The 11,834-nt window shown below is 42.8% G+C and overlaps 1 protein-coding gene across 3 annotated transcripts in view; it reads right to left on the bottom strand.

Moving 5' to 3' along the window:
* Ints10 (integrator complex subunit 10) overlaps positions 1-11,834 on the bottom strand; it is a 29,747-nt gene that overhangs the window by 9,593 nt on the left and 8,320 nt on the right. For all 3 annotated transcript variants that reach the window (XM_026777888.1, XM_005370882.3, XM_005370883.3), the window contains exons 7-13: positions 10,275-10,446; positions 7,799-7,968; positions 6,364-6,497; positions 4,239-4,392; positions 2,948-3,030; positions 1,993-2,145; positions 1,372-1,480 (exon numbers count right to left, since the gene is read on the bottom strand). In XM_026777888.1, the coding sequence (XP_026633689.1) occupies positions 1,372-1,480; positions 1,993-2,145; positions 2,948-3,030; positions 4,239-4,392; positions 6,364-6,497; positions 7,799-7,968; positions 10,275-10,446 (975 nt within the window). The remainder of the gene's footprint in view (positions 1-1,371; positions 1,481-1,992; positions 2,146-2,947; positions 3,031-4,238; positions 4,393-6,363; positions 6,498-7,798; positions 7,969-10,274; positions 10,447-11,834) is intronic.

The raw sequence follows: 11,834 nt of genomic DNA, 5'->3' as shown, positions 1-11,834 counted from the left end.
TACATACATAAATAAATACATGAATAAACACACACGCGCGACTTTACACACACATGCATGCATACATAAATACATGAATAAACACACACACGACTGTACGTACACACACATGCATGCATACATACATGAATAAACACACACACGTGACTTTACATACACACACATACACATGCATGCATACATACATACATAAAAACATGAATAAACACACACACGCGACTCCCATCCAGTCATCTAGTTTTAGTCACCACAGCCTGTTCATGAGATTTCTAATTTTTCACTTTAAACACAAAAATGTTTACATACAACTTCATGTGTACTTGTAGGAAAAACTTTAAGCACTGACATTTAAACTAAGATCTCAATCCTTTTCATTATGGCCTGTACGCTTTATATCTTAAATCTTCCTGTAATCACAGGCAAGAAGTAGCAAAAACAAATGCCTTTTTATACACATGGATCCTCCTTAACATGGTCTATATCTAAATGAAGCGTCCATTTACTTTCAGTACTCCTCCTCTGCACACGAAGTACAAGGATATTCAGATCATCAACAGAGAGCATTTCTGTTGGAAGGCACGAGCCAGTGGGTAAAGCCCCGTCTGGAGGTGATGCTGAGCCATCTTCCCGGCAATGCTGTCCTCCAGGCGTTTACTCACGTTCAGAAGCACAGGGCGGCCATTCCTTTGCCCTCACTCAGGACCACTGCTGAACAGCCTTGCTTTTTGCAGTCTGTGTTGCCTGTTTTTGTTTTTTTCTATCAAATTTAATCCTTTTGATATAACAGATTGCTATTTCATTTTGTGTCATTTCTTTTTTTTTTTAAGATGTGCTTATCAAAAACTTTCCACTGCATCTAATTTTTTAAGTTTCTTGGCATAAAATTGTTCTCTTACTGTCCTTTTGACGTAACCAGGATTTGCTGTGATACTGTCTTCATTCCTGATATTTCTAATTTGAGGCCACTGTCTTCTGGGTCAAACCTGCTAGGGCTGTATCAAGTTTATGCATATTATCACAGAAACAGCCTTTGACTTTGATTCATTTTCTTAGTTCTGCTCTAATGATTATTTCCCTCTTCTACTGTCTTCATATTTAATCTGCATATCTCTTTCTTATTTCTTTGATGAAAATTTAGATGATTAGCTATGCATTAGTTTTTCCTAGCAATGTGGCATCAGGTAAAGCTCAAGACACCCCCTAGTGCACAAAGGGATGATGTTCTTCAGAGATAAGAAACTCAGGAAGTGGACTCAGGGCTTGGAAAAGGTGCAGATTCACAGCTGCTTATGGACACAGCCTGGAGGAACTGTGACATGTCTTAGCCAAGGCCCTAAAACAACTGTGACAGAGAACAAGATTTCACTCTACCTTTTCTAAACTTGGGCTTTACTTTGGAGGGCTCGTCCTGTGATTTCCCTCCATCCTGTATGGGTAGCACCATGTAGCACATCAGGTCCAGGACCTTCTCACATGTCATCTGCAGGAGAGAGGACACAGGCACTAGCGTGGGGCTCTGAGCGAACGGCAGCCACCACAGTGCGGAGGTGGACAGCGCGTGCGGAGGGGGCTGCATTCCTCAATGGTGGACACAAGGAAACACACGGTTAGATTACTTTTTATGAAACAGGGAAGAAAAACCTATTCTCACTGTTAGAAATACCACAATTTTGCATAGACTAGTAAGTATATATAATGCCTATCTCTAAACCACACAACAAGTTCAAAGAGTCTGGGATACACTTTCTCAAAAAAAAAAAAAAAAAAGAAGAAGAAGTAAACAGAATTGACATTCAATTCCAGGGAAGGTACACTACAAAACCAGGAAGTCAAACAAGATCACTGTGTTTCTTAGCAGCAAATTAAGTAAGAGATCCAAGTGGGAAGGTCAATCTAGGAAGCATGCATTGACTTGAAAAACCCCTCAGGCAAGGGAGATTCCAGGGTGCCACAGAGCCAGTGAGAATGCCCCTTGAGCCACCAGATACTCACTCTATACTCCCCCAGTGCAAAGTGACAGGTGGCCAGCTGGATGAGTGCCCTTTGGTGTTCTAAAGTCCCCTGTCCTGTGATCTGCGGCTGAGAAAGGGATCCTTGGAGAGCTGCTAAGTGATGCAGACTGGCTATTGCCTTCTTATATTGACCCTTGGAAAGACACAAACACAAAGAGGAAAAATACTGACATTAAAACACACACACACAGACGTGCAGGTAGCACAGAATCTCCGATAAAGGACATTTTAGATGCATCATTTCTATAGAACCAGCTGGCTACTTTCCATGTCAACATCTCGGTAGCAATTGTCTGCTCTCCTCATTCTGGTAGCTACAGAACAGTGTACTAGTCTAGATGGCAGCAGGGCAGAGGGAAGAAGTGAACACGGAAGCAGCAGTGCTGTTTTAGGAAAGCTCCTACTCAGACAAATGGTACATGCTCTCTCTCGTACGTGGACCCAAGCTTTGGATGCTTCCATGTGGGTGTGAGTGTAGGTAGAGGTCACGAGACTAGAAAGGGGACCACAGGTGAGAAAAAGAGAAGCCGATGACAGAGAAAGAGGCTGCTGGAGGTAGAACGGCACAAAGATGGCTGCTGGGTGATAGGGATCAACTGAAGTAAATGATATTCTGTATGGCAACCTAAAATGGACAAATATTCATTAAGAAAACTGAGAAGTATTTACACTATCTTTAAGGTGCAAGAGGACGGAGATAAAACCGGCTGTGTGGGCTCTTGCTTCTATACACAGGAGAGCATGAGTATGGACTGAACACACCAGAAGTCATCAGGAAAGTGAGACACTTGTGGATCAAAGTGGACTGTAATCTCAACCCAGAATGCTCCAAGGTGTGGCTGGGCAGTGGAGCACAGCACAGCTCCGATGCTAAGACAGTTTGCAACAGTCCCGCCCTGCACAGCCACAGCAGCTGGAAATGCCGGTCACAGTACCTGGTAGATGATCATATCCGTGAGGAAGATTCTCAGCCACAGCCAGGTGTCAGTCTTCCACGCCAAACAAATTCTTGTAAATTCTGTGTGAGAATTTGAAAGCAAATTCACCCCAAACTGGTGAACACACAGGCAGGAAGGAGAAAAACACAGCAACTAGTAAAGATGGATGGTTCCTTTCACCAGTGCTTGGCAATTTCTGGTGGGCTATAAACAGCTGACATGCAAGCAGACTTTTTCCACACCTACTTGTTTAGGTCGCATGTACAACATGGTGCAGGTATGGAGGTCAGATCACACGTGGCAGGAGTCGGTCCTGTCCCTCTACCATGTGGGTCCCATGTCATGAGATCTGTTGGCAGGTGCCCTTACCCACTGAGCCATCTTACCAACCCAAGAAGGATTTTTACACACCAACGCTGTAAGCACATAGTACATGCCAAGAACTACACTTCCCAAGTGTCACTCTGTGTATCTGGTTTGTTTTTTAAGACAAGGTCTTACATAGTCCCCGCTGCTCATTTTATCTGTTTTTAAAAAGGTCGATTTATGACTAAAGAAAACTGCTTCCAAAACTAGTCATATCTACAATAAACACATCAAAAGAAAGCGAGGCTATATTCCCTTAGAAACTAGAACACAGCACATCTGACGGGGGCCGTCTGGTCACGTGCGAGCAGGCCACAGGATGCACGCTCACACCCAACAGGCAATCAATGGGCCCTGATTTAACGGGAAAGCAAAAGTGATTGGTTAGCAAGGAAGTAGTGAGCCCGAGAAAGCAGGCACATGAATCGTTTCTATCTTCCTTCCAAAGGAAGCAGCCAAGTGGGCAAGGGGATGCACATTTTTGACCCCAGCACTTGGCAGGCAGACTCAGGAGGATCTCTGTGAGTTCCAGGCCAGCTGGAGCTACATATTGAGATCCTGTCTCAAAAAGGAACACAGGCTTTCTCTACGTTCAAGGCAACAAAGCTGATGGCAGACAGAAGCCACACTGCCTTCTGCACTGCAGAGCAGAGAACCAGAGCGTGAAAAAGAAGGGAGCAGCACAAACACAGGGAGGAAGAGCAAACACCGTCCCTCCCCTCTGCCCAACCCCGCCAGCCTAGGAGGAACTCAAAGATGAAGGTTAATTCAATCCGTTTCCCAATCAAAAAAGAACCCTATAAACTGAGCAAATGGCTAGACCCGATTCAATAAGCAATGAGAGCTGACATTTCAAACACCACGACGACATTTTAGAGTTGATCTGATATGGTTAAATGGTGTCAATACCAGCACAACTCACCTTTGTCAAGGAATTCCAGGGAATGGAGCAACTCCCAGCTCTCCCTGGCCAGTTTGAAGCTCTCCAGCACTTCGATGGAGTTGCTGAGCTCTGCTTTGCTGACAACAATATGCCGGTTTCTTCCTTTTGCGGAACATTCTTCATCATCTGAACTCTGCTTACGGGAAGAGCACGGCTCATTGGAAGTGGTACATGCCATCACAGCTGCAACGTTAGTCACTGTTCTGAACTCGGTCTTCTATGGCTTTTATATCAAAGAATACTGCATGTGCAATATTTCCCATTTAATATTGATCTCCAATGATCAATACATGATTTTTATCTTACCATTCTCATGCTGTCAAGTTGTATGTCTAAAATTAAGTTTGTTGATTTCTTATAAATTCAAAACACATCATTTTAATCAAAGTCAAATCAAAACAGATTCTTATACTGAGAGATAATGTGTAAGTGGCACTCACTTTAGTTTCTCATTTCCTTAATATGAGACATTAATTAATTTGGTTCCTCACAACAGTCTGCCACACAAGAGAATAAACAGAAGCCCACTCCCTGAGACCCGGAAGCAGCTGCCTGTTAGTGCCCCTTCTGCTCTGCACACATGTGCTGAGGTGGGAGTCTTACAGTAAAGACTTCTACCACTCTTCCCGTCATACAGAGCCAAAGAACCAAGAGAGCTACAGAGAAAGGCCACTGCCAGAAACGTCAGTGCCATGTCTAGAGATGCTAACAAAACAGTCAAGGTCACACAGGTCACTGAGCTTCACGCTGTCATCAATTTCCTCAGTCAGTTATTCTGCCAACCACTTGCCCATGTCAGCAGCCCCGTCAAACAGTCCCGCGCTCTCAGCACACTCGGTCACTGTAGCTCAGAGGCTTCGGTGAAGCACACAGCCCCAGCTCACCTCACACGACACTGCCTGGGATGCCTGCTTTCTTTAAAATCAAATAAAGATTTATTTTCATTATTTCTAACTATGTGTAAGTGTACATCTCTGCATTCGGTATGCCCTAGTGACTGCAGGCGCTCTCAGATAACAGAGGTGCTGAGTTCCCTGGGCTAGAGACAGAGTTAGCATTTGCCTGATGTAGGTGGTGGGAACTGAACTCGGGTCCTCTGGAAGAGCTATTAACCAGGTGCTATTAACCACTGAGCAGTCTCTTGGGTCCCAGGTGCCTCCTCTGTGGTAGCTATCCTTCCTGCCTTCAGATCTTAGTGCCCTCCTGCTGCTTCCCGTACCTGGAAAATCCTACCCTACACACTTGTGCACCGCAGGAATCTCTCTCTCTCTCTCTCTCTCTCTCTCTCTCTCTCTCTCTCTCTCTCTCACACACACACACACACACACTCACACACACACACACACACTCACTCTCAGCTGGATATCCTATTTCATCAGAGCCCTGTTTCCTATCAAGGAGAGGTGAATTAGAACCCTATTTACTATTGTAAATGGTGAGTTCAATAGTATTGCAACCTATGAAAGACAGTTCTGCTTCCAAACTAGGTCATACACTTATTAAAGAAGCCCAAATTTCAGGGAAGACACGATGGCATTCCAAACAGCCTGCAGAAGTTTGAGAAATCCGTCTTGGAATACACAGAGTCTGAAGGGAACACAGAGTCTGAAGGGAACACACACACGCATGTGCTTAGGAGGAGAGGACCAGCACTTGGTGAACACACAGTGAGGCTGAGCGGGGACCGCCTCTAAAGCTTGAAGAAAGCCTTCCTGTTTCTTTCCACCCTGAAGCCCGTTGAAGCCATCATACATCCTACTCCAGCCAACGGTTCCCAGGGGGTTGTGTAATTTCACCAATACCTATCAGTCAAAACATAGTTAAGTAACTCAAAGCAGGGTTCACAGACCGTGACACTCCCCGGCTGCTGAGATGTTCTGTATCCCTGGCCTCTACCCACCAGACAGCCAGTATCAATTCCTCTCACAGAACCACAGCTGTGACGATCAAAAATGTCTCCAGGCATTGTCAAGTGACCCAGGGAGAGAGGGGGCACAAAATCACCTCCACTGAAGACAACTGCCTTGCTTAACTGTACTGTCTTCTAATAAGTTTTACGTTACAAATGACACACACAATGTTAGTGATTAAGTGGAAAGGTTACCATGGTTTTTTCTCTTCCCTCAGCTAGCTTCCTCTTCTTGTGTATGTGTTTACTGCGATCAATTTCGACATCACCATATACATTGGCCACATCTTCCAGGAGAACTAGGGGAACCTGGCTTGGGGCGTTAGGACCTACACAGAGGAGGACACAGGAATGTTACAAATGAAGTAAGAAAAAGAGTAGTGAATATGAGCAGGTCAAGTGCCACATGAAAATAAAGGTCATAAAAATATTTCCAGCGTTCCTGACTAGGTAAACAAGAGCATCTCTGCACACAGGAAGAAAGGCCATATGATCATACATGTGCTGGATCGTTACAAAGGGCTGAACACGAGTGACTGCTCCTTCTTTGCATTTGTTCTTATGCATCTGTACTTAAACAATGACCATGAAGTATAAAATGATCATGAACATTACATGCACAGCATAACTACATGCTTCAAACAAAACAGAACATATGAAAAACCGTAAGTTAACACACAATATATATATTGATAGATAGATGATAGATAGATAGATAGATAGATATAGATAGACAGATGATAGAAAGAGATAGATAGATAGATAGATAGATGATAGATAGATGATAGATAAATAGATAGATGATAGATAGATGATAGATAGATAGATGATAGATAGATGATAGATAGATAGATGAAAGATAGATAGATGATAGATAGATAGATGATAGATAGATAGATGATAGATAGATGATAGATAGATAGATAGACAGACAGACAGACAGACAGATAGACAGATAGATAAATAGATAGATATCTTTGTCTGTTGTGCTGTCTTCATAAAATCTACATTCTACATTTTAGGGTTTTCTTTCTTGATTTTGTGTTTTTAGTTTTTTGAAAGAGGGTCTCATGTGTAGTCCAGGCCTGGCCTCAAACTTAGTATGTAGCTTCCTTTTCTGTCTCTCTTGAAGAGGTAGCTTCTGCCTCGCTCCCTTCTCCTCACTTCTGCCCTTCCCCCTCTGTTTCTCTCTGTCTCTCTCCCTGCTCTTCCCCCTTCTTCCCTTTCCCTTCCCCTCCATAACCCACTAAATAAATACCCACTTTCTCTGAAAACAAAACAAAACATAAAAACAAATTGAAAAAACTTCGTATGTAGCCAAGGCTGTCCTTGGACTGCTTATCCCTTCTCATGCTCCAAAGTGTTGACTTCCTTTTCAAACAGGAATTCAGTATCCCTATTTAGTTATAGGTCTTAATACAGGAATTCCTAGTGAGAGATAGTTACACAGAAACTGAATCAATAGAAACCAAATTAAATCATCAATGACAAAGAGCACTGGTACCACCCTACGACTTTTTAATCCCACAGCAATGGTGAAAGTAGAATATTGTAAAATACTTCTGTCTCCCTCTTATCCGCACTAAACTAGTATTTTGGGTTTCACAACAGCACACACGAGCGACCTGACCTTGGAAGAGAGATGGCTGGATGCTGCTAATGTACTGGAACGCACTCTTGAAGAAGACCAGCATCGTGGAGTAGAGCACTTGGTTCTTATAGTTGGCATGAGCCTCGCTGTCGAAGCTGTTCATATACCTGCAGAGCTCCTTCATCCGGTGCAGGATGTCACTGCAGCTCCTGGGGGGAGGGAACAAAATTCACCTTACTGCCTGCCAGCAAACGACGGAGGAAAAGCGCTGAGAGAAACACTGCACTTGCCAGAGGCAGCTGTGGGTATCTGGGCATAGAAACTGCTGTAGTATTAAGTAAAATGAAATTTTAAAAAATTATTTTATGTACATTGGTGTTTCCTGCATGTCTGTCTGTGTGAAGGTATCAAATCCCCTGGAGCTGACATTGTAGAAGGTGTGAGCTGCCACGTGGGTGCTGGGAATTGAACCAGGACTTCTGGAAGATCAGTCAGTGCTCTCAATTACTAGACCATTACTTCAGTCTTTTAAAAACTTACTTTACCTGTACAAATTCATGTGATATGTTATGATAATCTAATACAGTATATAATCAAATGGGGTAATTAATATTTCTAGCCCCTTAAACATTAAAAAAACTATACATATTCACAAAGGCCCAGTGTAACATTTTATACAATGTATCATATGCAAATCAAATCAGGGTAATTAGGTTTCTTTTTAGACAGGGCTTTTTGAGACCACTCTTAGCTGGTCTGGAATATACTAAGTAGACCAACGTGGCCTTGAACTCACAGATCTACCTGTTCTGCCTCCTGAGTTCTAGGATTAAAAGCATGTGCCACCAGTCCTGGCCCTCGGGTAATTAAGTTTCAGCTTCCATACCACCAATTAGGACACTTCCAACTCCTCTATTCCAATTATGTAAATTAAACATAAAATCAGCTATTACTGGGCTGTGGTTCAGCAATGGAGAACGTACCTGGCCTAAGCAGAACCTGGGTTCAATCCTCAGCACCACACACAGCTAAGCTATTGTGACTCACCATGCACCTTCTGCGTTTAGGAGATCAGAAGTTATTTTTCTGTAACAATTATATTCGGATATTGTTAGCTGACGTTTTTGCTACTTCCTTTCCCAACCCCATTCACAGGCACACACGATCACTATTCTACATTCCAAACAGCATTTATTAACGTCATGGCGAATTTGCCTGTATCTGACTTACTTCACTTACGTTATCTAGGCTCATCTATTTTACCAAAAATGATGCAACATGATGCCTTATGGCTGAATAATGTTGTAATATATCTCTATCAGACTTGCAATTTCTTTATACATTCACGGGCACCTAGACTGATTCTGTATCATAGCTACTGAAAACAGCATAGTAACAAACAAACATACAGATGTCTCTTTCATATGCTGAGTCCCTTTGGAATCCAAAGGGATGAAAGGTAGTTTACCGTCAGATGTTGTGGCCCTTCCACACTATTTTGCATAACAGCTGCACTAATTTACATCCCTATCAACAGTTCAGTGTTAATTTTTCTCTACTCTGAAGATTTATTACTTCTCATCTTTTTGTCATTGTGTTTGCCACTTGAGTTCTTCTGAGACATGTTTATTCATATTGAAGTCATTCTTTATTATCTGCATGACTGGTGAATTTCCCCAAAGACAGCCTCATGACAGAAGCCTATCAAGTTAACTTCTTTTTTCTCTGCACGGATAGGATAGGATCAAGTTCTCAGTATATTCTTTTTAAATTTATTTATTTACTTTTTATTGTTTTGTGTGGGTTTTTTTGTATGCATACCTTCCTTACCTTTCCCTTCCTCCCTCCCTCCTGTCTTTCTTTCTTTATTTGAGACAAGGTTTCTCTGTAAAGTACTATCCTGAAACTTGCTTTGCAGACCCTGGCCTGGAACTCAAGAGATCCGCCTACCTTTGCTTCCCCAGTGCTAGGATTAAACACGCGCACCATTCACACTCAGTACTGTCTTATTGCTTGTAATGTGTGTGTTTGTTTGTGTGTGGCACAGATCATGGGTGGTACTGGAATCATGTAAGTGCATGTCCTTGTGAAGCTGATGCTGAAAGTCTTTCTTGATCACTTCTCACACTGTTTATTGGGAAAAGAGCTCTCACTGAACCTCGAACAAGACAATTCAAGCTTGTTTAGACGGCCAGATCACCCCAAGAATTACGTCTCTGTCTCCCCAGTGCTGGTCTTACAGGCAGCTGTCACACTTGTAAGCAAACACTTACCCATCGGGCTTCTCCCCAGCCCCGCTCAGCACATTTCAGGAGTTCCCTACAGCTGGGAATCTTGGATAAGATGAAAAAGTGCCCTCTTCTCTTGCATGAACGGTGACTGCTACAAAATTGCCCTGCAGAGAAGTGTATCTACGCACGATGCTGATTTTCTTAGAAGCTTTTGTTTTGTACAAGGGTCCTGAGATGACACACTAAAGATTTAATGAGCAATTCTGGAATCAACCGTTCATTACCGTCTCCCTTTATCCGTCTGCCATTCGCATCTCATGCCAACCACATTCAGAATCTTAAACAACCTCTCCCAAGGGTCTACAATCTGGGATGACTTCTCGGTCAGGCCTTCTATTATGTACTTCTGAGAGTTACGTTTGCTGGGCGACATTAAATCAGATGTATCCTGTGCACCTGAGACATGAGAAAAAGTAACCTACAATTAATATCACTGCTTATTTATATGGTACTTGACAGAGAAAAAAAATCTGACTCTTCAATCAAAAGACAAAAGTACTGAGCATAATACGTCCCCCCCTTCTAACTACGTATTTATATGGCACTAGACAAAGGAGCCAAACATCTGAATCCTCACTCAAAAGGCTAAGTACGACCCTGACACATGTCCCACAGTGCCCTCAGAGGGGTCCCCTAAGTGATGCGTTGCTTACACAACTGGAGCCTCTAAGGTCACATGGGAGCTCCTCTCACCATCCCCCAGGAGCAGAGAGCTACAGAAAAGATGACGCTGCAGAACGCCAGGACAGCTCAGGCGCAGACCAGGGTACGTTTATGCCTTTGCTGTTTTTAAAGAAGAGCTGGTCACTGAGGGACACAGTTTTAGGTGCTTCTCTCACTTTCTTTTTTTCTTTCTGATATTAGAAAACTTTATTTTCCACAATTCTTAAATTTTTAATTAAAATATTAGGTTATTAACCTTTCCCATTCCATCCCCAAACTGCTATCTCCAATAAAAGTTTAAAACATGAAAAAATTTTCCTAGAGAAAAACTTATAAAGACACAAACTATTTTTCCAGTTAAGTAATGTGTTTCAAGTATTAAAAAGAATCAAAAGTTTTTCAGAAACATCAAAAAGTTGAAAGCTACAGTAGCAATTTATCAGTAAAGAAAGACAGAACTGTTTTGTGACAGCCGAGTTTACAGAATTTGTAACCCACAGCTGTGTGCAGTGAACCGAGGCCAGCCCTCTCCTGAGCCCCCCCACACCAGTCAGCTCCAGTCCTGCGGGAGCTGCTGCTGACAAGCGCCACCAACAGTGGTGTCCTTGTCTCATACAATGCTCTTCCACTAAACATTCTATACACTCAGGACCGCTGAGATACACGAATACTGTGTGCTACTGCTGCCTACAGTATTCAGTACTGTAACCGTACATTTGTGCCCTATGTGATACAGAATATTCCTTTACGTTGTGATGATAGATCTTTGCCAAGGCGCCTTCTGATTGGTTTAATAAAGAGTTGAATAGCCAATAACTAGGCAAGGAGAGGCTAGGTGGGAATTCTGGGCAGAGAGAAAAGAGGAGCTGAATCTAGGTACAAGACGGAAAAGAAGTAAAAGGTCATGAGGCAAAACCAGATTACTATAAATGGGTTAAGTTGTAGGAGCTAGTGGAACAAGCCTAAGCTATAGGTCAAGCTTTCATGATTAATAATAAGGTTCCATGTCGTGTTTATGTGTGTGTGTGTGTGTGTGTGGTGTGTGTGTGTGTGTGTGTGTGGTGTGTGTGTGTGTGTGTGTGTGTGTGTGTGTGAGAGAGAGAGAGAGAGAGAGAGAGAGA

Source organism: Microtus ochrogaster, unplaced genomic scaffold (assembly GCF_000317375.1).
Source record: "Microtus ochrogaster isolate Prairie Vole_2 unplaced genomic scaffold, MicOch1.0 UNK89, whole genome shotgun sequence".
Classification (NCBI taxonomy): domain Eukaryota; kingdom Metazoa; phylum Chordata; class Mammalia; order Rodentia; family Cricetidae; genus Microtus; species Microtus ochrogaster.
Note: the sequence above shows the minus strand (reverse complement) of the source record. Positions and strands in the feature narration are given on the sequence as shown.